At 36.6% G+C, this 26247-nt stretch overlaps 1 protein-coding gene across 1 annotated transcript in view; it reads right to left on the reverse strand.

Moving 5' to 3' along the window:
- The window catches only part of CBLB (Cbl proto-oncogene B), a 211273-nt gene that overhangs the window by 111814 nt on the left and 73212 nt on the right, over nucleotides 1-26247 (reverse strand). The window contains exon 3 of the mRNA XM_082840327.1: nucleotides 7467-7613. Within this exon, the coding sequence (XP_082696453.1) occupies nucleotides 7467-7613 (147 nt within the window). The remainder of the gene's footprint in view (nucleotides 1-7466; nucleotides 7614-26247) is intronic.

Here is a 26247-nt window from a genome sequence, read left to right on the forward strand (position 1 = left end):
TTGTTCAAATCCCAGATTGAGGCATCACATTTGGCTCATTTTTTGTACCTCATATACCTTAATAATCAAGTACAGTTAATTTTATCTTCATATAATTCTCAAATTCATGTACTTCTATTTATTTATTTATTTAATTTATTATTATCTTCACCTAGTTTTCTACAACAGCCTCCTATCTCTCTCCTATTTCTCTCCTAATTTATCAGTTTCTAAAGTGGGAAGTGGAATGGGGGGGTGGGGGCAGGGCAGTCATAGACCCCGGGGGTATACAAGATGACCCTATTTAGGATGAGAAGAAAGGACTGAAATGCTACTTGCATTTTTAATTCAATTTTAAAAATTTGTATTATAATGTGTCCTTTATATTATATATGAGAATACACATTATTTGTATAGTAATATGTATTTTATACGTGAGTATGTAGATGATATACATAGATAGATGATGTATGCTCAAAAAGTAGTTAGTAATAAGGAATATGATTGAATGGGTTTAGAAACCACTGCTCAAGTTCATTATCCATACTTCAGCAAGAGTAGCCCACCTATGATCCAAGTGTGACCACTTCCCTACTTAAAACCCATCATGGGCTCCCATTGTTCTCAGGGCTCCAAAGAACAGAGTTTTAAAAGTACAACTTTGCATATGGAAAAAGAAAGTCCAAATGGCCAAAAATGGACAGAGCTTTCAAAGCATAGCCCAAGAGAGAGAATAACAATTGTAAGTACTTTGGTCCTTGAGGCAGGGGAATTCCTATAGTGGGTCATAAACCACCACCCCATATTTAGATTCCATGTTCACTAAGGAATGTTCTGGATATGGTATAGCTCCACATATAATTTAGCTAACAGTGACGAGAGCATTCCCATCTGCTTGACAGTAGCATTAATCATTGTGAATTAATAAAACCACTATTCTGGATTATAGATCAGTTTGTGAGCTCAGTAAAGTATGCTCAGTCTCTAAACATATGGCTCTAATGAAATCAGGTTTCAAGGCTGAGAACCAGGACCTAATTCACGGTGATTTCACTGAAGTAAATGTCACTTACTGAGGAGTTCAACGTGAAGAAAAGAAGGAAAAAGAGAACAAGAACAAAAAAAAAAAAAAAATGCCATTTATGGAACCTTGAAGTTACTCTGCATCTTTCTTTGGAAAGACAGCAGACGCCATGAGAATTCCATCCCTCTCACAGTATTCTCCCCTGTGTACTCCTTATTAACACATGTGCAACCCATACAAAATACCAATTGCTCCATGCAGCCTGCGTGTTCCTCTGATGGCCCTAGTAAATAATTCACTTACTATTTGTGACATTCCTTAAGCGCTTCTGTAATGGGACAGAACTGATTTTAAATATTTATCATCTTTGTATATACTGCCCTCCCCAAATTGAATACATACTGCTTAGAGGTAGAAAATTATAATTTCACATCTTATTTGCTTTTTCTGTCTTGGATCTTGTTGCAGTGAGTTGAACAAAATAGCCCTGTCATTTTATTTTCCTTATGAAATAAAGATACTTTGCTTTTTCGAAACAGGCAGTAATAAGAGTTGACTAAATAACAGAAATATTAAATGGTAATTTTTTTAGTTCTATTTCAGTTCTTTTTTTTCTTTCTCTCTAGATCTCCTGCTGCACATTTTTCTTATAAATGTTCTTCATTTCTATTGTGCATCCTTTAATTAAATATGACTAAGTTGCCTTTTGATTAGAGGGAAAACTGATCTAGCTAATATGCTAAAAAAAAATGTATCTTACTCACTGCAAAGGTAAAGAAACCATTGTCCTTTGTTTCTTATTAAAAGTGAAAACACAGGAAACCTAAAAAGGTCCCTACCACTTCCCCAGGAAATCAAAGGTAGATGTAATGAACTGAATTTTAAACAGATCATCTTTTTTCCCCCCATGGTCAGCAGGACAGTTTCTTATATTCCACCTCACTTTTACATAGGGATATACACAATTTTAGAAAACTTTTATTAACTTTTTCTGGATTTTGCTTTTAGATTTCTAGGGACCATGGAACCTCTATCATGCAAAGTTGAATATTAATGATATTATTTGTAGAATTAATAATAAATATATTCATGGGGCTTTGAGCAAGATTAAAGGTTTAAACTGGTTAATTATTCCACAACACAGAGTGCATACAAAGTGCCAGACACTGTCTTACCTGCCTGAAATGTAGATTTTAGCTCTTTTAACCTTTGCAACAACCCTACACAGTAGGTATTCTTGTTATTACCATCCACATTTTACAGATGAAGAAACTGATGCATGAAGAAAGCACGGAGCTTGCCCAAAGTCACAAAGCTAGTAAATGTTGCAGTCAGAACCTGAACACAGATGACCCGCCTGCGAGCCTGCACTAAGCATGCTGCCCCCAGAACAAGCAAGCAAGCAAACGCTGTACACGTGCCACGTGCGCACACTCACACACATGCCTCTGCTGCTCAACTCATTTGAATTAAATGAGCAACAGTTCCTGAAAGTCTCCAAATGAGACACTGTGCTGATCCACTTTGGGAAACACAAAGATTGATTAAATAAGCCTGATTTCATGGGGCTTAGAGTCTAATGGAGAGATAGCTAGACAAATAACTTTAAAAATCAACGAAAACTAATAAATATGGAGGATGAGCAAGAGCTTATGGGAGTTTAAGAACTAAAAGATCCAGTATAATAATAAGGGCCAGAATCAAGAGCAAGATGAACTTTGAGGGATTAGTGAGAACTTTTATACCAGAGATAAAAATCTTCAAGTGGAAGGAACAATGTGGGCAAAGACATAGAAACCTGTAGCTGCTAAGGTGTCAGGAAAGAGCCAAATAGTCCCACTTGCCTGAAGAACAGGACATAAGTAAAAGAAAAGAGGACTAAAATGGTAGAAAAATACATCATGAACTCAACCAATAATTACTGAGTGTCTGTTATGTATACAGTACCCAAAGGACTCATCTGATAGCCATTTAAAGAATAATGTTCAAACTTCGTACTGAAAATGGAGCTAATCTATGTGAAAGCATTTGACAGAGTTTGACATATAATAACTGTAATAAATGTACCTGTTTTTACTAATTTTTGGATAAAAAGTCAACAGGAGCTTTATTTTTGAGCAGGAAAGACCCACGTAATAAATACATTTGATAATATAAATATATTTAAAATACAACATAAACACAAAACATGGGGTAAAGTTGAACATGTGGGAGGGTATATACTAGAACCCAGAAAAGAAGACTTCTGAACTAGACTTGAAGGAAGGGTGCCAAGATTCTGGGACTGTAGAAAAGAAAGAGGAGGGAAGAGGGGCATGCCAGGGAGAACTGTAGGAACTGATGACAAAAAAAAAATCAATTTGTAGATAATAAGTTATTGAAAATTCTGAGCAGACAATAGACATCATCCATCCACTCACCCATCCATCCAATTATTCATCCAGTCTGTTAACACTTGTTAGAGCTCACATATTCCAAGAAACACACCAGGCTCTGAGAAATAAAAATCAAGGAAGCTTTCTAGTCTACTGGGAAATGCAAGCATGTCAGCAGTTCACGGCAGTCTAGTGTGCGAGATGTGAGCTCAGGTACTTGGAAGAATAGAGCAGGCATGCCCACCTTAGGTTAGGGTCACTGAGGAACGCCTCCAAAGTGGCAACACTGGGTAGGGTGTGACACTGGGTAGGGTGTGGGTAACTGGTTTCCCAAGAGGAGGGTGCAGTTTAGGGAAACAAAGACAATGAGGTGTGGAAATAAAAAGCATACTAGGAAATAAGTACAGACTACGAGGAGGTTGTTTCTTTGAGGATGAACTGAATAGAGAGATGACGCTAGAAAAAAAGTTCCTAAAGCTTGTCATATTAATGGGGTTATAGACTTTAACCCAGATTCGGTAGTGATGCATAGAATGCACAGCGTCTCAGGCAAAAAAAATAGAGTGAAGAGTTCTGCTTTGTGGAGCTCACTGGCCTCATCAAGAAAATCGATGGGATAGGCTGTTATTAAAGGTAGGGAGACCAGACAGAAAGCTGTTGCAGTAGTCCAGGGAAGAATCTGAACTCGAACATGAAACTGATGAATAGAACTTGAAGTAAAGTAAGGATGGGGAGAAGGGACATACAAAGATTCAGGAGTTAGAATGGTTCTTGTTGAATTATAATTTGGTGGGAAACACATGTCTAATCTCCTCAACATCAAGAAATGCTTAGTACAAGGAGCCTAGAAACTGCTACCTGACTTGCTTACTAGAAAAATGACTGTCACCGAGTCTAATCACATGAATGGGTCTTTTTTGAACAGTTAATAATACATTCTTTGAGCCTCATGCTTGAAGTTTCTGGATTATAAACTTCACCCTCTAACCCAGAGTTTGGTATTGGTCTCATTTGGCAGAATTTACTTAGACACATTCACTCAAAAATGCCACTCCTCTTTTCCACATATTTCTACCATCTCCTGGTCAACAGACTAAGAAAGCAAAAGCAGAACTCAACTATTAAAACATTCAATAACGTCTCATAAAAATCTACCAACTACAGGACTTCCCCAAATCTAACAACTACAGAACTTCCCAACCAGTCTACCCTGGTACATGGTATGTTATTGATCCCCTAAGGCTCCAGACAGGCAGAACCTCCTTCGCAGCTGGGCTTGGGCCTTGAGCAGAGGCTGGCCCTGCCATGACTTCAAAAAGGTTGAGAAGCACAGAAAGGAAGCATTAGTCACATGACACCTAAAGATTTTTGTCTGCTGCCTGTTCTTTAGGTCTGAATCCTAAGATTGCCTTTAGGAGTTTTATAAAGTCCTTTGAACGATAACTATTTCCCAATTTTAACTCAATACTAATATTTTTTTCTTACTGACAGTTCTTTTTGGGAAAAATATCACAATACTACTCCTTATGTTAAAACCTGCTTTATAAAAATCATAATCTGTTTGGCTGTTTTTAGAACTAACCGCTCAATGGTTCTGTTTTTGGAAACAATAATGCATTCAAGTTTAAAGTCACCGGTTAGGTCACATGAAAGCATTCTCATATGCCCTCAATATGCAGATAAATAACAGGAATACTTCTGTATGAGAACTCAGTTATGCAAAAATGCAAACTAGTATGAGTATAAGGAAGAGAAAAGAATTCAACTTTTTAAAAGGCTACATCATTCATTCGTCCATTCATTCAATAAAATACTGTGGAACTATAAGGTGAAAACCCACAGAGAATATAAAGATGGTTTCTCCAGTGATCTAATAAAAGAAGCATTAATTTTGATGACTACAGAAATATGTCTGAGTTCCAGAGGGAGCTTTACCTTTGGCTCTCATCCCCAAAATAAAAATCTTAAAGACCAATTAAGAAGCCTTCTCAAGTAAGCAAAGACAGAAGACAAGGGTACAAGGGTTTAAGAGGTAGGGAGAGCGTTTAATCAGAATTTCAAGAATCCCCCATTTGATTTAGTAGTGATTTCACTCACGTAGCCGTTGGACAGAAATTTCAGCCCCTTAATGTCTATGGTTATAAATAAAGGGAAGTAACGATGTCTCAAATGCATAATTCTCTGTGGTTTGAGGTGCCGGCAAAACAAACTCCTCTCTTGAAAAACATGTGAGCAATCTTTTGTCAAAAGGTCCATTTTTTACTGACCTTTTGACAAGCAAGCAATTTTTAACTCACCAGAATTTTCAGTTTTCAAAAAGAAATACCGCAAGCAACTTCTCTGATAGATTTGCTTAAACTTTTAAGATGGTTTATTTTGAAGGTTACCAACTCTTTGCATTAGGCTCAGAGTGTTAATATATGAGCTGTAGCTTCAAGACATCCTCAGCTGTTACTCCCGGAACTCTGCGGTCCCTTTCTGCTTTCTACTATTCACAAATATTTAATCCGTACACTCCTGGCTGTTAGTCTAATTCAGATGAGGATGAACCTTTTCTTTTTTTAAGTCCTCATTTGTGAATAGATATAGGAGCATTACAAAGAGCTAGATTTCTGGAACACAGAATGTCTTGTGTTAAAAGCAATAACAGTATTTCCTCCTGTAGTGCCTAAAAATAATTAAGAATACATTTTATTTAAGAAGTGGGAAAAAGGCTTTAACATTTTTGAAGTAAAATAATTATGCATCTGGGCTTCCCTGGTGGCGCAGTGGTTGAGAGTCTGCCTGCCGATGCAAGGGACACGGGTTCGTGCCCCGGTCCGGGAAGATCCCACATGCCGCGGAGCGGCTGGGCCCGTGAGCCATGGCCGCTGAGCCTGCGCATCCGGAGCCTGTGCTCCGCAACGGGAGAGGCCACAACAGTGAGAGGCCGCGTACCGCAAAAAATATATATATATATGCATCTAATCAAATGTGCATTGCTCTGTGTATGTCCTAGTCATGTGGTAGCTATAGATAAACACAGCACGTCATAGAGAGAAAAAAAAAAACGGGAAACCCAACGTTACAGTTAATTCACCAGTGTCACAGGACTCCAGATCACTGAAAGTGTGTGCCAACATTTTACATCGCATTTCATCAGCTAATGTATAAACATAGAATTTAACTACAGGATGAAAACAATAATCTGTGTGTAAGCAATCACTCCTCCTTAATTCTTAGCTACAGTTCTGCCTACATTCAAGGACATTCTGAGGGTGCTCTCTCATCAAAGGGGACCCTTAAAAGAAACTGAAGAAACCATCTGCCGCCTGATGCTCAGTTCTTAAGCATCTTACTAAGAGATTCCTGATAAAAGTTTTGCACGTTTTATTTAAGTTATGCAGACTTCAGATATTTAGTTCCTATTATTTGCCAAGCTCACCTGGGTTTGTGTCTGGATAGGAAATACCTAAGGAAAACATCTTCAGCTATTTTTGTGAGATAATGCAACTCTGTGATAACATTATCCTCCTTTCTGTATCTTGTTTACACGTGCATACTTTCTGTGCAATGACACAGAGAAAACCTGAATGCCAGTGCTGAGGCCTTTTCCCACTTCAATTTCAGATCTTCGTCCAGCTTATACTCTACCTCCTAGTACAGAAAGCAGTCTCCGATGCCTGCAGTCCTCAAGTAAGTGTCCCCCCTCTGGATTGTCAGAACAATTTATTTAGGCCAATTTTTAAAGTGTCTTTCCCTTTCTGCCTTTTATTTTCTATATGTGTTTTATGTGTACACTAAGTTATAAAAAGTTATGAGCTTCTCATGTATACTCTGTCTTACACACATCTGCTTCTTAGAGCTAACTATTTAACTCGATGAATGCTCACCAAATAAATAAATGTCATACAATATTTACTTGGTAACAACAAAATTATTCAGTTACTGAGGTATACTTTTGGTGGCTAAATAGAAAAAACAGCAATCAAAACACTTATCAAAAACACTGCAGTATATTCTCAAAATACTCAGGTAAAATCTACACCATATGCAACTGGAGGCAGGTCTAAGTCATTCTTCAAACATGGATCCAAATTTGTACTTACTTGTCTCCAAAAAACTTTCTCCAGAATTCAGCAGCATCTGCTTTCGTGATACGAAAGTTATCTCCCTGGAATTGCCCATTGGGAAAGATAGCTTTGATTTCTGCCAACATGTGACTGAAGATAAGGGAGAGTTTTGTAAGATTTCGTCTGTAGATACAAACAGGGAAAAATGAAGGAAAAAGTAAATATATAGGCATGTAAGATTTAATGGGAATGTATTATGAAAAATGAAATTATCAACCTAGGTCAACTCAATAAAGCCCTTAAAAACAATGTTCATAGAAACTGTACATTTAAATTCCTAACAGGGATTCTATTAGTCATCCATGTACTCATTTAATATAAACGTGAACAAGATGAATTACGTGAGGTTTAATGGGGGAGACGGACACCTAAAAAACTCATAATCAAATATAAATGTTAAACAAAAAAACCAGAGTGCTTATTTCTACACGGGGAATAAGGAAAGATGTGTCATTTAAGGCGAATCTAGCAAGATAAGCAGTTGCTCAACAGATGAAAGACTTAGAGTGGAGAGGAGGGGAAGGAGGAGAGGTTAGGAATAGAACTATTTGGATAATATCTAGATTTAGCATGGCTAGAGAAGAGCAGAAAGAGAGTGGAGGAAACGGCTTGACACAAGATGAGAAAGTTTGGTTGGGACATGACAAAAAGAGGCATCTGAACCAATGCACAAAGTTTTTGTCAAATACACTTGTCACTTCTATCTAAAAATCAGAGTTTCTGATAAGTCCCAGATATGTGCATACTTTAGAAGCTCCCTGGGTAATTCTAATGTAGTCCGTAAAAAGCCACTGCAATAAGGAATGGGAAGCCAAAATGGACTAAAAAGATTAAGGAAATGATCAAATCTCGGTTTTAGAAAGAAAAAGTTATGGCAGTATGAAAACAATGGTTTGGAAGGGAAGGAAATGTAGGTGTTGTCTCTATTCTAATTTCCATGTTAAGTTCTGGGAATTCTGACATGATTTAGAACAGGCTTCAAACCATGACTAATACTTTAACAGTATCATCTACATTCCTTCTTAGCTTTTCATAAGTTTACAACATTAATTATGTTAATCAGCCCAAAACTCTTAGTGCTAGATAGTACGGAAGCAACTGAAAGATAAAATACTACAGAACTTTTCAGTTTTGAGGTGACCTTGTCTCTTTATATTCCTGCTTATTCAGAATCACCAGAACACAGCAGGCACATACCTACTATGGTTCCATTTTGAAGTTTTAACTGCTTTGTGTGTGTGTTGAGGGGTCAGGGCTGGGGCTGGGGAGGAGGCACTTGAATTAGCACTCAAAGTAAATACAGAGGAAAACTAAAGAAAGCCATCAAATCTGCAATGCATATAACACCATACAATGTTTCAGCAGGACTTTGACACTGAAAGTTGTGTTTATTTGCCTTTTTTTTTAACTCATGTATCTGGGTTTAATGACTCTCAAATAACAAGCAAAAAAACATGTTAGGTACCGAAAAGATCATAAAACATGCACCTCTCTGTAAAGTCACTGAAAGGAAACATGTAACTTCCTATATTATATGAATACGTAATAAATAAGGTACTTGTGATAAAAAGTGGGAAAAACAGGAATGAACAGAAAGCAATAAAGTATAAAGTAACTGACATCTCAAAAAATTCATCTCTACTGGAAAACCAAAAAGTCCCAATTTCCATAACCTTTATTATCCATGAGAAGATGTATGGGAAAGAAGGGTCAGAACTTAGGCCTTATTTTAGTGGTTGATTGGCAACAACAAACAATCTGCAAAATCATTATGGTTAGGTTATGCAAAATGTTTCATCATCTTCTTAGATTCAGCCACACTTCCGCACAACTCAGCCTAATTCCAAGGTAAAACTTCTTTAATTAGCTGAATCCTTGATCTTCTCATTTATGTCAACACATCCTCATTTAGGTGATGGTAGATTTAAGAAATCCAGTCTTAGGAAATGAAAAGTAAACTGATGAACTATATCCAAGGAAAGAATTGCAGCCAATACAAACTGCAACTGACTTTTGAAATCTGAGTTTAAGGAAAAACATAAAGTCACTTTTGAAAATCTGCAACGAATTTATTTCTATAATTAGGCAAACAAGTTAATTTTCTACCAAACTTCCAATTGATACATACAGAAGAAAAAAGAAAACAAGATGGCTGTAATTAGGGAAAACCAACTGTTCCTTATTTTCTGAATTGGTTGCTCTCCATCCCCTTGTTTCTCTGTTCTTTAATCATATCCAAATGTTTTTCATTTTTATTTGTTAGATCTAAAGCCTGAAGCACAGTACCAGTGATTACCCATCTTGGATTTTTGATCCATTGGCTATGTAGGCACTAAACTTTAAAACAGAAATAGTAACATTTTATCTTTATACTTTACAGTCTAGAAGCTCTAATAATCACTATATAACTAATCACTGTTAAATTATAAACTGTGTGTATAGTCCAATTTTCTTGTTCCTACAAACAGATCACCATATTTTTATTCAACTTTTTGCATAAACTAAGGCAATGAAAAGATTTATTTTGCCTTTAGTCTTTAAAGAAACACAAATTCAAGTTGTTAAAAACATATGAATACAACAGTTTTGTGTTACTTTATTTTTCACATATACCAGAACGCATATTTATATTTATTTTATATCTAATTTTTAAAAACACACACCATACATATGTAAATGATTATTTTGGAAACACTTTACCTGAAATATCGATTTATAGAGGTTGCAATCCACAACAAGAAATGAAAAGAACTTATAGCTAATTCTATTCTCTGATGTCATTTAAATTTACTGTCATAGCAAATAGGTTTGTTTTTTATATGACTGTGTGGGAGTTTTTTGTTTACTATATTTTGCTTTACATCAAGCTTTAGTTCCCCACCCCACTCTGCACTCTTAGATACCCATTTTAAAAATAAATAACCTCCAATTTTGAAAATAAAATCCAAGGATACAGTCATCTCTAATCATCTAGACATAGAGGGAAGAAAGGCAACAACTCCACATCTTCTTTGTAGATGAATTTTTTTCCTATCTTGATATTTGTCCATACTTTGCCAATTTTCCCTAAGCCCACCTGATTGCCGCTCATCATAAGACCAAAAATGATGACTGCTTAATAAAGGATTTGAAGCATCCTATATTAAGATATGTATCTATTACTAAATGCCCTACCCCAGAACAACTAAGGAAATAAAATTTATCTACAAAGACTCAATAACCTTAAACATAACTTTAATTTACAAGAAATTTTCCAATACTTTCAATAAAGGGATATTTTATTTTGACTAATTACTACCACATTATCTCCCATTAACCATCAAAGCTAAGCCATTTTAAAAATTTGTTTTGTGTGAGATTTTGTTTATAAGAAATAATTTTGGAGTAAAAGTATTCTGATACACCAGGTAAGCAAAAAGTAACTTCTAGATGTCAATACTGGGTAAACCAGTAAAGATGTTAATATATAGAGGAGCCTTGAGAAGGGGGAGGCAGAGAGGAGCAAAGACAAAGGAGAGGGAGAAGAGGAGAAGGAAAACTATCTGCATTTAAAAAAAAAAAAAAGTGTAATGAATGCATCAGCAATGTCAAGAATATCACCTAAGAAGCAAGGTGCCTCTTTTATCCTGAATTTGATCACTTAAAACTGTCCTTCTTTAAAACAGTATGAATCAATTTCTCCAAAATTCAAGTTACATTACTGCACAGAATGTGAGGTCGGAATGATGGAGCATCACTCTTTACGAATAAGTCTTAGTAGCTTAAGTGGCTATAGCCAGCATCATCAGGAGGCTGAAGGTACACAAGATTTGACGTAGGATGACACAATCCTACCCTTAATAAATTTATCACATAGTAGGGGAGAAAAAGACATGACTACATTATTATCATACAATATAGTGGGGGCAATGCACCAACGATAGCCATCTTGAGATGAGGAATTTGAAAAATGAATAAAAAATACATCAAGACTTGATTAGTAGCCTTCACTAAATGTAGGAGACACACAAAGAGAATAATCTAATTAGTTCGTATGGAGTCCTTGACTTTTCTCATTTCAAGAAACAGCTGTGTCATATATCAAGGAGGAAATAAAAAGCTTTAAGTGCTGAATTAGTGAAAAACTTTAAATGACACTTCATATCAGTGAGTTCCAAAGTTTCTGAGAATGTACTGCTTCTGGTAGAAGAAATGGGAGCCCATTTTTTATCCAAAAACTATTAATAATTCAATTTTTACATTTAAAAGCTAGAACATGTGCTTCTTAATCTTTACAAGGTGGAACAAATTCAACATAAAGAGAAAGGCAGGACACGAAGAATATAAACAGTGGCACTGAAAATGAGACTCACGTCCAGTTAAAGAGCAATTACCATTCACTCTATTTCTGATGTAGTGCCTTCCAAGATGGGTTTAGGGCGTTACTTCACACTGTTTTTGACCTTGGGAACATTTTGATTCCTAAGAAAGTGAGGATACTAGGCTGATGCAAGCCTTGCCTTTCATTTCCCCCTCTTGGGAATAGAGACTATTATTAAGATAACTCCTGGGAGTCTCAAATAAAACTGGATCTTCTCCATTCTCTTGTCTAAGTGCTTTAAAGTTTTCCATACATCTAAGGGGAATACGAGGCAGATTTTTTTTTCAACTGAAGTATAGCTGATTTACAATATTGTGTTAGTTTCTGGTGTACAGCAAAGTGATTCAGTTATACATATATATACACATTCTTTTTCATACTCTTTTCCATTATGGTTTATGACAGGATATTGAATCTAGCTCCCTGTGCTATATATACAGTAGGACCTTGTTGTTCATCTATTTTATATATAGTAGCTTGTATATATTAATCCCAAACTCTAGTTTATCCCTCCCCAACCCCCTTTCCCCTTTGGTAACCGTAAGTTTGTTTTCTATGTCTGTCAGTCTGTTTCTGTTTCGTAAATAAGTTCATTTGTGCCATATTTACTTTTTTTTTTTTTTGCAGAACGCAGGCCTCTCACTGCTGTGGCCTCTCCTGTTGCGGAGCACAGGCTCCGGACGCGCAGGCTCAGCGGCCATGACTCACGGGCCTAGCCGCTCCACGGCATGTGGGATCTTCCCGGACTGGGGCACGAACCCGTGTCCCCTGCATCGGCAGGCGGACTCTCAACCACTGCGCCTCCAGGGAAGCCCTGTGCCATATTTTAGATTCCACATATACGTGATATCATACGGTATTTGTCTTTCTCTGACTTACTTCACTTAGTATGATAATTTCTACTGCAAATAGCATTGTTTCATTCTTTTCTATGGCTGAGTAATATTCCATTGTGTATATATACCACATCTTTATCCCTTCATCTGTTGATGGACATTTAGGTTGCTTCCACGTCTTGGCTATTGTCAACAGTATTGCAGTGAACACTGGGGTACATGTATCTTTTCGAATTATGGTTTTCTCCAAATATATGCCCAGGAGTGGGACTGCTGGATCACATGGCAACTCTATTTTTAGTTTTTTAAGGAACCTCCATACTATTTTCCATAGTGTCTGCACCAATTTACAAGGAATACGAAGCAGATCTTAAAAGTCCAAATCCCAATGAAGACTCAGAGTCTACCCCAAGTCATAAGAGAAGTAAAGTGTGAACAGAAACATTCTAACCTGAGACACAGGCAGCAGGACAATTTTTTAAGCTGCTCCATGTTACTCCATTGAACTGCTCACTTTAAAAGAATTTAGCAAACTATGTCAGTCCAAAAGCTGCACTAAAATAGGTAAACAAGGAAGGTCTTTTTCCTTTCTTAAAGGACAAATCATCCACCACTAACAAGGCTAGGGAGACCAAGTGCAAAATTGTGTCTGGGAAAGATGAACCCTGGGCATCCTTTGATCTCTGCAGTATACTCTCAAACGTGTTGCCCACAACGGTCTATTAAGAGCAGCAGGCCATCTTACAAAATAAGAACGATGCACTCAGGGTAAATAAATTTGCTTTCTAAAATAAACAGTTTTGAATGGACAATTTACAAATGACTTACCTAAACACAACTAAAACATGAAATATTCCTATCACATTCAAATGTAATGTCCTTTGACAAGTTCCCAGAAAATATTCAAAAGATATTCTGCCTAATTCTTCAACTGTTGTGTATTAAAGAGATTGGCCCTGAAATTTGATAGTACATATTGGGTTCATATCCTTACTCTGCTGGTAGTCTTGAACAAGTTACTAAACCTCTCTCTCTGAATCAGTTTCCTCATCTCTAAAAGTTTTAAATAGAAATGCCTGTCTCACTAAGTTGATGTGAGGAGTAAATAAGATATGAAGGTAAGAGCCTAACACAACTAATTTTTAGAACTCTCAATAAATAAGAGTTATTATTAACTCTACCTGCCACCTCTGTTTAAAAGTATAAATATCCTAGTAGTCTTTCTTCGTTTCCCCATATAATACTATTGTTACTTAAACTGATGGCCATCTTAAGGCCATCATTCTCACCTTATTATCATCAATTGTCATGGTGGCCTCTTAAAATTCCACAGCAAACAATGGGCGAATATTTGATTAATCCATTCATTTATTCTGCATACCTTGACTGAGTGTCTACTAGACTACGTCTAGGTAGGCACTGATGATACAAAGGTGAAGATGACACAATCCTACTCTTAATGAATTTAAGGGGCTTAGGGATTGCCAAAGGTATAGAACAACATAGTGGGAATAAAACTGAGATAGAAGCAGAACAAAGGTGGTAATCAGTGAGAGAGACAGAGGAGTCTACAATTTTGGGGGTGATGGATGCAGTTCTGACCAGAATATGGCCCTGCAATGGGTAGGAACAGTACAGTGAAGATGAATTAGGTGAGGAATTAAAAAACTCCAAGGGTGAATGGGGTCCTTCAAGTGGATTTTGAAATTTCCTACGATTATGACAGCAGTTTGGATGAAGAAAAGGACTACAATAAGCCTTATCTCAGTACATCCAATAAAACTTCCCAAATAATCTTTTTAAATGTTAGCTATTTAAACTTTGCAGCAACGCAGAGTAGGATTATCCCTTTGATGATTTCAACAATTGTTTTTTTACATCTTTATTGGAGTATAATTGCTTTACAATGGTGTGTTAGTTTCTGCTTTATAACAAAGTGAATCAGTTATACATATACATATGTTCCCATATCTCTTCCCTCTTGCGTCTCCCTCCCTCCCACCCTCCCTACAACAAATAATTTTATATGGAAAATTTATTATGAGAAACTACGACGGTATGATATGATCACTCATACTTTCATCTGGTTTAAAAGTTTAACAATATCTACTTCAATAAAGAAAACACTTTTGTCTTCAGTGTTGGACTTCTTTTGATTTTTAAACCTAATCTGTAACAAGTATACTCTTATAAAATAAACCTTAAAAATGTAGACCAGTCTATTACTTGAGAGAGAAAAGAAAAAACTATTCCTGCATTCCTGTTTAAGATAAAATATCAATACAATAAAAATTCTGTGAACCATGTGGAAAGTTCCCATTGCAATGATTCAAATACAAGCAGCCAGAAGTAATCATAGTAGAACTTGGTTTTCTTTGAGTTTCTTTGATAGGTTCTTTTTCAAAAGAAAAAGAAACACTGGAAGTTTAAACTATACTTTTATGACCCGGGGTACTTTGATAAAAGAAGAGTCTCTTCATCAAATAGACAAACTTGACCCTGAAACAATTTTTTTTAATCTAGATTCATTTTTGTTCTTTGCAATTCCCAGTAGATCGCCATAAGAAAAATTACAGTGAAGTAGCAATCTGAATTATGTCAATTAAGTCAGTACTTATTGCTTCTAATGAAAATTCTTAATTATTTTTACTTGCTACATTCCCTAGTCCACTATTTTTATTTTTTGTCACATTTACACTTCAGAGATAGCTTTTACTTCTACTCATTAGAATATAGTTCAAATTTTTCCTGCAGTATTTTCTTCGAGGATTTCTCCTGTCCATGGGACCAAGCTACCTTGCACCATTTCTCACACCACTTCTCTGTTCTCTCCTCGAGCATTTGAATGGCCTCTTCCTGACCTCTCCTGCTCTTAACCTCAGGTTAAGCCACATCTTCCTCCTTACTGATTCAAAGTTCCAATGTCTCAGCCTGTTGAACTTTCACCTGCACCAGTTTTATGTCAAAGCACGGCCACGGTATCTTTTCCATCTCCCTTCCTGGATGTCATCTATCAGGCTATTAAATGCCACCACTTCACATTACCTGCAGTGGCAGGAAGTTCTCTCTGAAGAGTACCACAGCTATTGTATAAACATATCGCACTTCACCTCAATCAGAGCAAAAGTCTTTGTTGGGGAAGAAAAAGTCTTATTATACCTGTAACAGCTTCTTACACATAATAGATACCCAATAAATGTTAATGTCAATGACCATGAAAATATTTAAAGAATAAACACATAAGAATTTCCTGACCCGAACAGTGCTAATGAACAGATCGATAGGAGCAGTACATAAAACCAGTTTACAGAAACACTACATAGTGAGGCATCAACTTTCCAAACTTTGATGAAAAGGAATTTTACCAAAAGCTGCTTTAAGAGAGAAGTAAAAATCTAGTGTTTGACTCTAAATAAGAAAAAACAAAAATCTTTGCTCTGTGAGTTGCAGTATCTTTTCTCTCCCTATCTATTTTTTCTTTGTTAATTGCAAAATATAACAACAGCAATGAAAGGAAATTAATGCTGTATGCCCCATGTGAAGTTTCCAGAATCTCAGTAAACTGAACACATTTGTCATACTTTCTGAGGAAGCATAAACATAGTTTCCATCACATTGCCTGTTCCCTGACAGTTACTTCCTCCTTTTGACTCTGGAAATTTTCCTCATTGATACCTTTGTCCCACTTCAACCCTGCTCCCCAGGAATGGAACAAGTGAAAAACAAATGAACCACAGAGCAAAGAGATAGCTCCGCTCTCTGCATGTGCTCATGTTCTGCATTACTGACAAGAAAACTAAAATCATGACATTTAGTCCACCTCTTCCCTGGGGTTAAAATTACTTTATTCAAACGATTGAGGCAAATATAAAAATAAACATAATTTGGCCAAGCAATTCTCATTTATTTTTGGTATAATGGACATGGATGCCACATTATAACACAGAGTGTGTGTGTGTGTGTGTGTGTGTGTGTGCATGCACACACACAAACGTGCTCAATAAAAGTGTGAAGTGAAAAAGGCAAGACAATAAATAGTATGCCCAGTACTGTCTCAGTTCTATTAAAAAGCTAAATATCACACTACAGACAAATAGAAACCAAATATAGGATATACACAAAAAGACATAAACAGTAGTAATCTCTGGATAGTTTATAAGTGGTTTTTCTATTTTTTTCTTTAAATATTCCTATTTTCAAAAATAGTATTGACAAGCCATCATACTGACCTTCTCACGCAAACCTGCAATGTGCCTGAAGGAGAGAGAGTGACTAGATTTCCACACCCACTGCAACAGCCCATCCTCTGACAGGCCCCAGTGGCACCCAGGTTCCCAAGCTTGGCTTTCAAGTCCAGAAGGCATTTCTGGTGCAGTCACCCCAAACCTTTTACTTGACCACTGAGTCCCAATTTTCTACAAAGTATTAGCCCTTCCACCATAGAACATTCACCGATGGCACAGAGTATAGTTTCACTTTTTTAGGATATAAAGCAGGGAATACAAAGGTCAAAGAGTCCAGTAACTGATAAACTGAATGAGGAATCATCTCATTCTGCTTACACCTCATTATCCTTAAAGCTAGTTGGTGACATTATCTCCTACCTTTACAATAATCTCCTAAAAAAAACCCCACAATTAAATTGAATTATTTTTAGGAACAAGAGAGTCCCTGATAGTTATTATAGATAAATTAGCCCATCACATATATTCTTTGTCATACAACAGCATAAAAGAAATGTATAGTGACACATGACCAGAGTAACCCACATTTTCCCTTCAGCATACCAGATACAGATATGACATATGATAATGGGTTCAAGACAAGTGGGCTAATTTAGATGTCTGCAGCCTCAAAAAGAAATGCTAGGTTTTTTTAAGCAGTAAAGACTGACTTACTTTTCTTTCAAAATTGGGATTTTATTTTTCTTTCAAAATAAAAAGAGGTAAAATAATCATAAGAAAACATGGCTGTAATAGTTGTTAGCAGTGCAATTTCCCTGGACCACTAGAAACTTCTTAAACTTTCTGAATGTAGCAACAACAGGTATATTTTTTTAAATTTGAAAAAAGGTCTAAGATTTGCTTAAACTGTCTAAAGTTAAACTGGATGTAGCTTATTCTGTAGCCGAGTGGTGGCGGCAGGACCTTGTAGACAACTGGTTTCTACATTTCCCATATCAAGCCTCATGAAGGAAGCACTGGGATATGGTGGAGGAAAGCATGGCACCGGGAACACAGGGGTCTAGACACAGCTCTGCCTGTCTTATTACTCCATGATAAGAAAAGAGCCGAAAGCTTCTCTTATCCAAAGTTTTGTCCTCTATAAAATGAGGAGACTGTGGGTACATAATTTGAGGTCCCATAACATTCCATGAAGCTGTCATCACTTTTATTTCTGGCTGGTAGGAGGTGACTAGACAGCTCAGGCACTAAAAAGCCCATATGCTTTAGGGAAAAATTATGAATCCATTTCACAACCTAAAAATCAATATGAAGTAAAAGGTGCTATAAAATATTTTCAGTGTACAGACTTTCCTCAATATACCTCAATCTGAGACTGCAGAAATCCTTAAGTCAGGATAGAAAAATCTAACATTGAAAATTGAAATTACAGTAAGTATAAAAATTCATTAGTATATTTGGAAGCCTTAATTTTTATTTTGTTTATTACCATATAGGCATCTCTGACTTTTTCTTTCCTTTTCAACAAAGGAAAATCCCTGAATAACACTCTTTCAAATCAAAACCACAAAGCAGCAGAAATAACAAAAAAGTAATAAAATGCAACTTAAAAACTCTGTTTTTCGTGTTAATGAAAAGTAAACACTAGAACATATGAAAAACGTAGACTACTAAAGCAAAGTATGCTCAGTGGGAAATCTATGGTTTAAAAAGTTGATTTTATTTATTTGTCCTTGGTAAGGAAATGTGCTAATAGTAAGCATAGGACATTATCACATCTAAGAATGTTAACTTTCATCTCAACTGAGAGTTTAGAAATATCTTAATTTAGGGAGACTGTAATGTTTACCACATGATGGCTGATCAATAACATGAATCAAATCCCTTTACTATTTTAGTCTGATTGCAAATGATATAAGCTGCACATCAATAAAACCACCCTTAGACACTGGCTTTGGAGTAGAAAGACAAACATATCTAATCTGCCCACACACTCAAGGCCAAATATTTCAAGTTAAAACTCCAGCTCTAGAGTCAAATTAATCTAAACGAGCTTAAACCACTTAGTAACTGAATGAGTTTAGGTACTAAATTACCCTCTAAGCCATAGTTCCCTCATCTCCAAAACATGAATTACAACAGTACTTAAAGAATTCGTGGAGGATTAGAGATGGCCAAAAATTCTTTGCCACTCTTCCCATCATGCAGTGGAGTCTATTCCCCCTCCGCCTGTACCTGGGCTAGGCTGTGCGTTGCTTTGACCAGTAGAATGTGGTAGAAATTATACCGCGTAAATTCTGAGGCTAGGCCCTAAGAGATCTGTGCTCTCTGCCTTTGCACCTTGGAAAATGATCTTGGAATTTAGTGGTCATGCTGTGAGGAAGCCCAAGCAGTCATGCAGAAAGGCCCTAGCGGGTCCCCAGCTGCAAGGGAGCAACAAGCGCTAGGCATGCGAGGGAGGCCCAACACCCCAGCCAATACAACATAAAATAGAAGCCAACCCACAAAATCATAGCAAATAATAGTTGTTGGTAAATTAAGCCTCTAAGTTTTATGTGGTTTGATACACAGCAGTAAATAATTGGCTTGGGAAATTGACACACAGCAAGCATCTGATAAATTTGTATCATTATTACTAGTATTATTAGTGCTACTAGCTTACTATTATTATCATTATTGTCATCAACAGTAACAGCTGAAAGGCTAGGGCCCTCTTCTCTCTGTCAATATGAATAAGTAAATAATTTATGGATAAAGGATCAAACACTATTTAAAACTACTCTTCCTACTTAAAGCATTTTTACACAGGAAATTATAAAATTTACATCTTCTGTATTTTCGCTGATACTAAAACAAACTAACCAAAAGAGGTTTTTAGAAGAAATCTGGACTATACTAGCTGGAAAGTAGTCTAACTCAGATTTGCGTCAGAAGGAATTTAATTTCTAAAACATACTTATTTAGATAAGCATACAATGAACTGAACTGTGAAAATACCATTAGGTTAATCCACTGAGAAATGCAAATCAAAACTACAATGAGATATCACCGCATACCAGTCAGAACGGCCATCATCAAAAAATCTACAAACAATAAATGCTGGAGAGGGTGTGGAGAAAAGGGAACCCTCTTGCACTGTTGATGGGAATGTAAACTGATACAGCCACTATGGAGAACAGTATGGAGGTTCCTTAAAAAACTACTAATAGAACTACCATATGACCCAGCAATCCCACTACTGGGCATATACCCTGAGAAAACCATAATTCAAAAAAGTCATATACCACAATGTTCATCGCATCACTATTTACAATAACCAAGACATGGAAGCAATCTAAGTGTCCATCAACAGATGACTGGATAAAGAAGATGTGGCACATATTACAATGGAATATTACTCAGCCATAAAAAGAAACGAAATTGATTATTTGCAGTGAGGTGGATGGACCTAGAGACTGTCATACAGAGTGAAGTAAGTCAGAAAGAGAAAAATACCGTATGCTAACACATATATATGGAATCTAAAAAAAAAAAAAAAAAAAAGGTTCTGAAGAACCTAGGGGCAGGACAGGAATAAAGACGCAGACATAGAGAATGGACTTGAGGACACGGGGACGGGGAACTGTAAGCTGGGACGAAGTGAGAGAGTAGCATTGACATATGTACACTATAAAATGTAAAATAGCTAGTGCGAAGCAGCTGCATAGCACAGGGAGATCAGCTTGGTGCTTTGTGTCCCCCTAGAGGGGTGGGATAGGAAGGGTGGGAGGGACACACAAGAGGGAGGGGATATGGGGATATATATATACATACAGCTGATTCACTTTGTTATACAGCAGAAACTAACACACAATCGTAAAGCAAATAAAGATGTTTAAAAAAGATATTTAAAAAAATCCACTGATTTATACCGACAACAGACTTAATTTCTACAAGTCTTAAATGCTCAAAGGTAGAGAATACCCTTAATATTATATGTACATAAAATGTAAGCAAAGACCTGAAATGTTTAGACTGTACAGTAGTCTTTTAATTGAGCTGCCATTTATATCACATTTTCTAAATATGACTTAATGTAACTAGATTTGAAATATGTCTAGATAAGAAATCCTGGATTTTGGCTTGTCTATTTCTATTCACTGAGGACTCTGTTTAAAAGTCAATTGCTTTGGGTAGTATAGTCATTTTCAAAATATTAACTCTTTCAATCTAAGAACGTGGTATATTTCTCCACCTGTTTATGTCATCTTTGATTTCTTTCATCAGTGTTTTATAGTTTTCTGAGTACAAGTCTTTTGCCTCCTTAGGCAGGTTTATTCCTAGGCATTTTATTCTTTTTGTTGTAATGGTAAATGGGAGTGTTTCCTTAATTTTTTTTTCTGATTTTTCATTGTTGGTGTCTAGGAATGCCAGATTTAGATGCATTAATTCTGTATCCTGCAACCTTACCAAATTCACTGATTAGTTCTCGTAGTTTTCTGGTTGCATCTTTAGGATTTTCTATATATAGTATCATGTCATCTGCAAACAGTGACAGTTTTACTTCTTTTCCTATTTGTATTCCTCTTATTTCTTTTTTTCTCTGACTGCCGTGGCTAAGACTTCCAAAACTATGCAGAATAAGAATGGCAAGAGTGGACATCCTTGTCTTGTTCCTGATCTTAGTGGAAATGCTTTCAGTTTTTCACCACTGAGTATGATGCTTGCTGTGGGTTTGTCATATAAGGCCTTTATTATGTTGAGGTAGGTTCTCTCTATGCCCATTTTCTGGAGAGGTTTTATCATAAATGGGTGTTGAATTTTGTCAAAAGCTTTTTCTGCATCTATTGAGATGATCATATGGTTTTTATTCCTTCAATTTGTTAATGTGGTGTATCACATTGATTAATTTGCATATATTGAAGAATCCTTGCATCCCTGGGATAAATCCCACTTGGTCATGGTGTATGATCCTTTTAATGTATTGCTGGATTCTGTTTGCTAGTATTTTGTTGAGGATTTTTGCATCTATGTTCATCAGTGATATTGGTCTACAATTTTCTTTTTTTGTGATATCTTTTTCTGGTTTTGGTACCAGGGTGACGGTGGCTTCGTAGAATGAATTTGGGAGTGTTTCTCCCTCTGCAATTTTCTGGAAGAGTTTGAGAAGTATTGGTGTTAGCTCTTCTCTAAATGTTTGATAGAATTCACCTGTGAAGGCTTCTGGTCCTGGACTTTTGTCTGTTGGAAGATTTTTAATTACGGTTTCAATTTCATTACTTGTGATAGGTCTGTTTATATTTCTTAATTCTTCCTGGTTCAGTCTAGGAAAATTGTACCTAACCCTACAATTCGTATGGAAACACAAAAGACCCCTAATAGCCAAAGCAATCTTGAAAAAGAAAAACAGAGTTGGAGGAATCAGGCTCCCCAACTTCAAACTATGCCACAAAGCTACAGTAATCAAGACAGTATGGTACTGGCACAAAAACAGATATATAGATCAATGGTATAGGATAGAAAGCCCAGAGATAAACCCACGCACATATGGTCACCTAATTTATGACAAAAGAGGCAAGAACACACAATGGAGAAAAGACAGCCTCTTCAGTAAGTGGTGCTGGGAAAACTGGACAGCTACATGTAAAAGAATGAAATTAGGACACTACCTAACACCTTACACAAATATAAACTCCAAATGGATTAAAGACTAAATGTAAGACCAGACACTATAAAACTCTTAGAGCAAAACATAGGAAAAACACTCTTTGACATAAACCACAGCAAGATCTTTTGTGACCCACCACCTAGAGTAACAGAAATAAAAATAAACAAATGGGACTTAATTAAACTTAAAAGCTCTTGCACAGCAAAGGAAACCGTAAACAAGACAAAAAGAAAACCCTCAGAATGGGAAAAATATTTGCAAATGAAACAACAGACAAAGGATTAATCTCCAAAATATACAAATAGCTCATGGAGCTCAATATCAAAACACCAAACAATCCAATTAAAAAATGGGCGGAAGACCTAAATAGACATTTCACCAAGGAAGACATACAGATGACCAAGAGGCACATGAAAAGATGCTCAACATCACTAATTATTAGAGAAATGCAAATCAAAACTACAATGAGGTATCACCTCATGCAGGTCAGAACGGCCATTATCCAAAAATCTAGAAACAATAAATGCTGGAAAGGGTGTGGTGAAAAAGGAACTCTCCTGCACTGTTGGTGGTAATGTAAATTGATACAGCAACTATGGAAAACAGTATGAAGATTTCTTAGAAAACTAAAAGTAGAACTACCATATGACCCAGCAATCCCACTACTGGGCATAGACCCTGAGAAAACCATAATTCAAAAAGAGACATGTACCACAATGTTCACTGCAGCACTATTTACAATAGCCAGGACATGGAAAGCAACCTCAGTGTTCATCAACAGATGACTGGATAAAGAAGATGTGGCACATATTACAATGTAATATTACTCAGCCATAAAAAGAAATGAAATTGAGTTATTTGTAGTGAGGCAGATGGACCTAGAGCCTGTCATACAGAGTGAACTAAGTCAGAAAGAGAAAAACAAATACCATATGATAATGCATACATATGGAATCTTAAAAGAAAAAAATGGTACCGATGAACCTAGTTGCAGGGCAGGAATAAAGATGCAGACATAGAGAATAGACTTGAGGACACGGGGTGGGCGGGGGAAGCTGGGGAGAAGTGAGAGTAGCATTGACATATATATACTACCGAATGTAAAATAGATAGCCAGTGGGAAGCAGCTGTATAGCACAGGGAGATCAGCTCGGTGCTTTGCGATGACCTAGAGGAGTGGGATAGGGAGGATGGGAGGGAGGCTCAAGACGGAGGGGATATGGGGACATATGTATACATATGGCTGATTCACTTTGGTGTACAACAGAAACTAACACAATATTGTGAAGCAATTTACCCCATTAAAGATCTATTAAAAGAAAAAAAAGTCAAGAACTATTAATAATCCCTTACTTATCAACACTGAAGTGTACACACTGATTTTTTTTTTAAGCATAATTCTTTTGGCTTCCAGCTGTACCTATACCATCACTATAATAATCTTGAGAAGACATTTAAAGGTACTGTTGAACAGATTATTGTACCTGTCTATCCATGTAAATAAATTTACTGAAATGGTTATTCAACAGATATATTGCTATACCCAAGACTTGTAAGATTCAATTTATACACTTAGCATGAGAATCAATCATTATTCCTCTCCTGGTGATACCTATCATTTAAAGCTTAATAGAAATAAGAAAACCCAAATATTTAAAAAGAAACCATTTTTAATATTTCAGTTAAATTTTAGAATGATGAGTGAAGGATCATGTATTAACTTATGAAAATTTTATTTCCTGCTTAATTATTTCCTGCTTAATGAAGTATTTCTTAAGGAATCAAATACTAAGAGAGAAAGAAAAGCTACAAATAATCCACAAAGATCAGACTGTAAAAGCAGCGCCAATTAATCTTTTCACTTTCTGGCATATCTTACTTATGATGGAGCTCGCGGCTTTTCTAAAAGTCTAGCTTACTTGCACAAAAGTCAGTTCTCCCTGTTTTTCGGAATAATTTTATATGCACAGAAATTGTGATCTGCATATATGAAGTTCCAGTGACTTCAAAATAAAGTTTATTCACTCAGTAAATATTTTTTGAGGCTCTGTTATGATCTGCCACTACACTAGGCAATGGGGATGATGAGATGAAAACCAGCTATGTCCCTGCCCTCCAGGCGTTTATAATCTAAGTGGGTAATCAGATATAAAAACACACAGCTACAATGCAGTGTAACTGTACAAATGAAGCTACAATGCAGTGTAACTGTACAAATGAAGTACATTCAAGGTGCTTCAGCAACACAGGAGCCCAGGGGGAGAGTGTATTCAACTCTGGGCCTCTTAAAAGGAGTTCAGACAAGCAGGGTAAAGGGAAAAGAGCATGCCAGATAAAAGCAGCAAGGCTGGTAGACACAGGTATGTGGGTGTAGACCAGCCTGGCCATATGACAGACTGCAGGGTCAGAAGTGATCTGTATTCACGGAAGAGACTGCAAGGGCAGCAAGACCACACTGCAGACACTAAATCGCCTCGCTCTGCAGGCCTCCCCATTATACCAGCACAGTCCCACCACCTACTCAGGCTGCTCAAGGATGCAGGAGCTTAACATACCCAACCATGACTCCACAAGGGAGCACGATCTCCAGGGGGAGTTTGAAAAAGAAAACCACTTTCAGTAAAATGCATCACAAGCTATAGCTGAATAACTAGGAGTTCTTAGATCTTCATCCAAATTTAAAAGCTTTCATTGAAGACTTCTCTGTTGTAAAATAGTAATTGAATTTTGAGGGTTTCTTCCCTGTGTCCTTAATAGAATATAATCTAGATTTAACAAATTGAGAAAACAAGCAAAAGAAAAGCTCTCAGAGAGGAATGCTCTAGAAGCCTATGTCTTAGAAGCAGATGTTCTCCTTTGGCAAGCTCTCTGCCCCTGGTGTATTACCAATTGAAACCCACTCAGAGATCACGGTGCGAATGTACATCTGAAAAGATGTGCTTCCATTTCAAAATACCACGGTAATTCCCTCACTTCCAGAAATGATTCAGCAGATAAATATTTAGTGTAGTAAAGAAATATATCCTTTTTCCATGATCTAAAGTAGAAAACTGAGCTGACCAACTCCAACCCCAAACACAACATTATCAATAACCCATCAAGTACCATCACCAGGTGACATTCTCAGAGTGAATTCTCTGGGTAGGGAGACTGCCAAGGCTCTCAAGTATAAGACCCATTTGATTCCACTGAAAGCACTGCAATCCATTCTTTAAAAATGGACTGTAAAAAAAAATAAAAAAGGACTGTAGTTAAGCAATACATTTTTCCATTAAGTTTTATGGAGCCTGACGCGTTTCCTGTGTCAAAATCTGTCACAAAAATCTGTTTCTCAGACATCTGTTTGGTACAACACACATGTGAATATGGTACTGCATGGAGATGTCTGCAAATAGCAATGCGTAGCCTAGCATTTGGTTTCTGATCAGAAAGAATTTGCAGTAGGTTGATCGGTGGATTTAATTTGGATCCTATTAATATCTATTATTAATCACTGTTCTTCCCATAATACACATATTATACATACCACCGGGAATAATAAAGTATTATCTTCTTCACTGTGAATAGCATTTTCATAGTCAACTGTAAAGGAAGACTAAACATGAAGAAGAATTAATGGTAATAGTGAGCCTTAGATTTCAGTTCCGCAGTCAAGACCCAGGGCAAGAGCAAAAATAAATATTGCTATCTAACAATTATACTCAAAATCCAGTCCTTGGACCAGCAGCTT

Source organism: Leucopleurus acutus, assembly GCF_964270905.1.
Source record: "Leucopleurus acutus genome assembly, chromosome: 5".
Classification (NCBI taxonomy): Eukaryota; Metazoa; Chordata; class Mammalia; order Artiodactyla; family Delphinidae; genus Leucopleurus; species Leucopleurus acutus.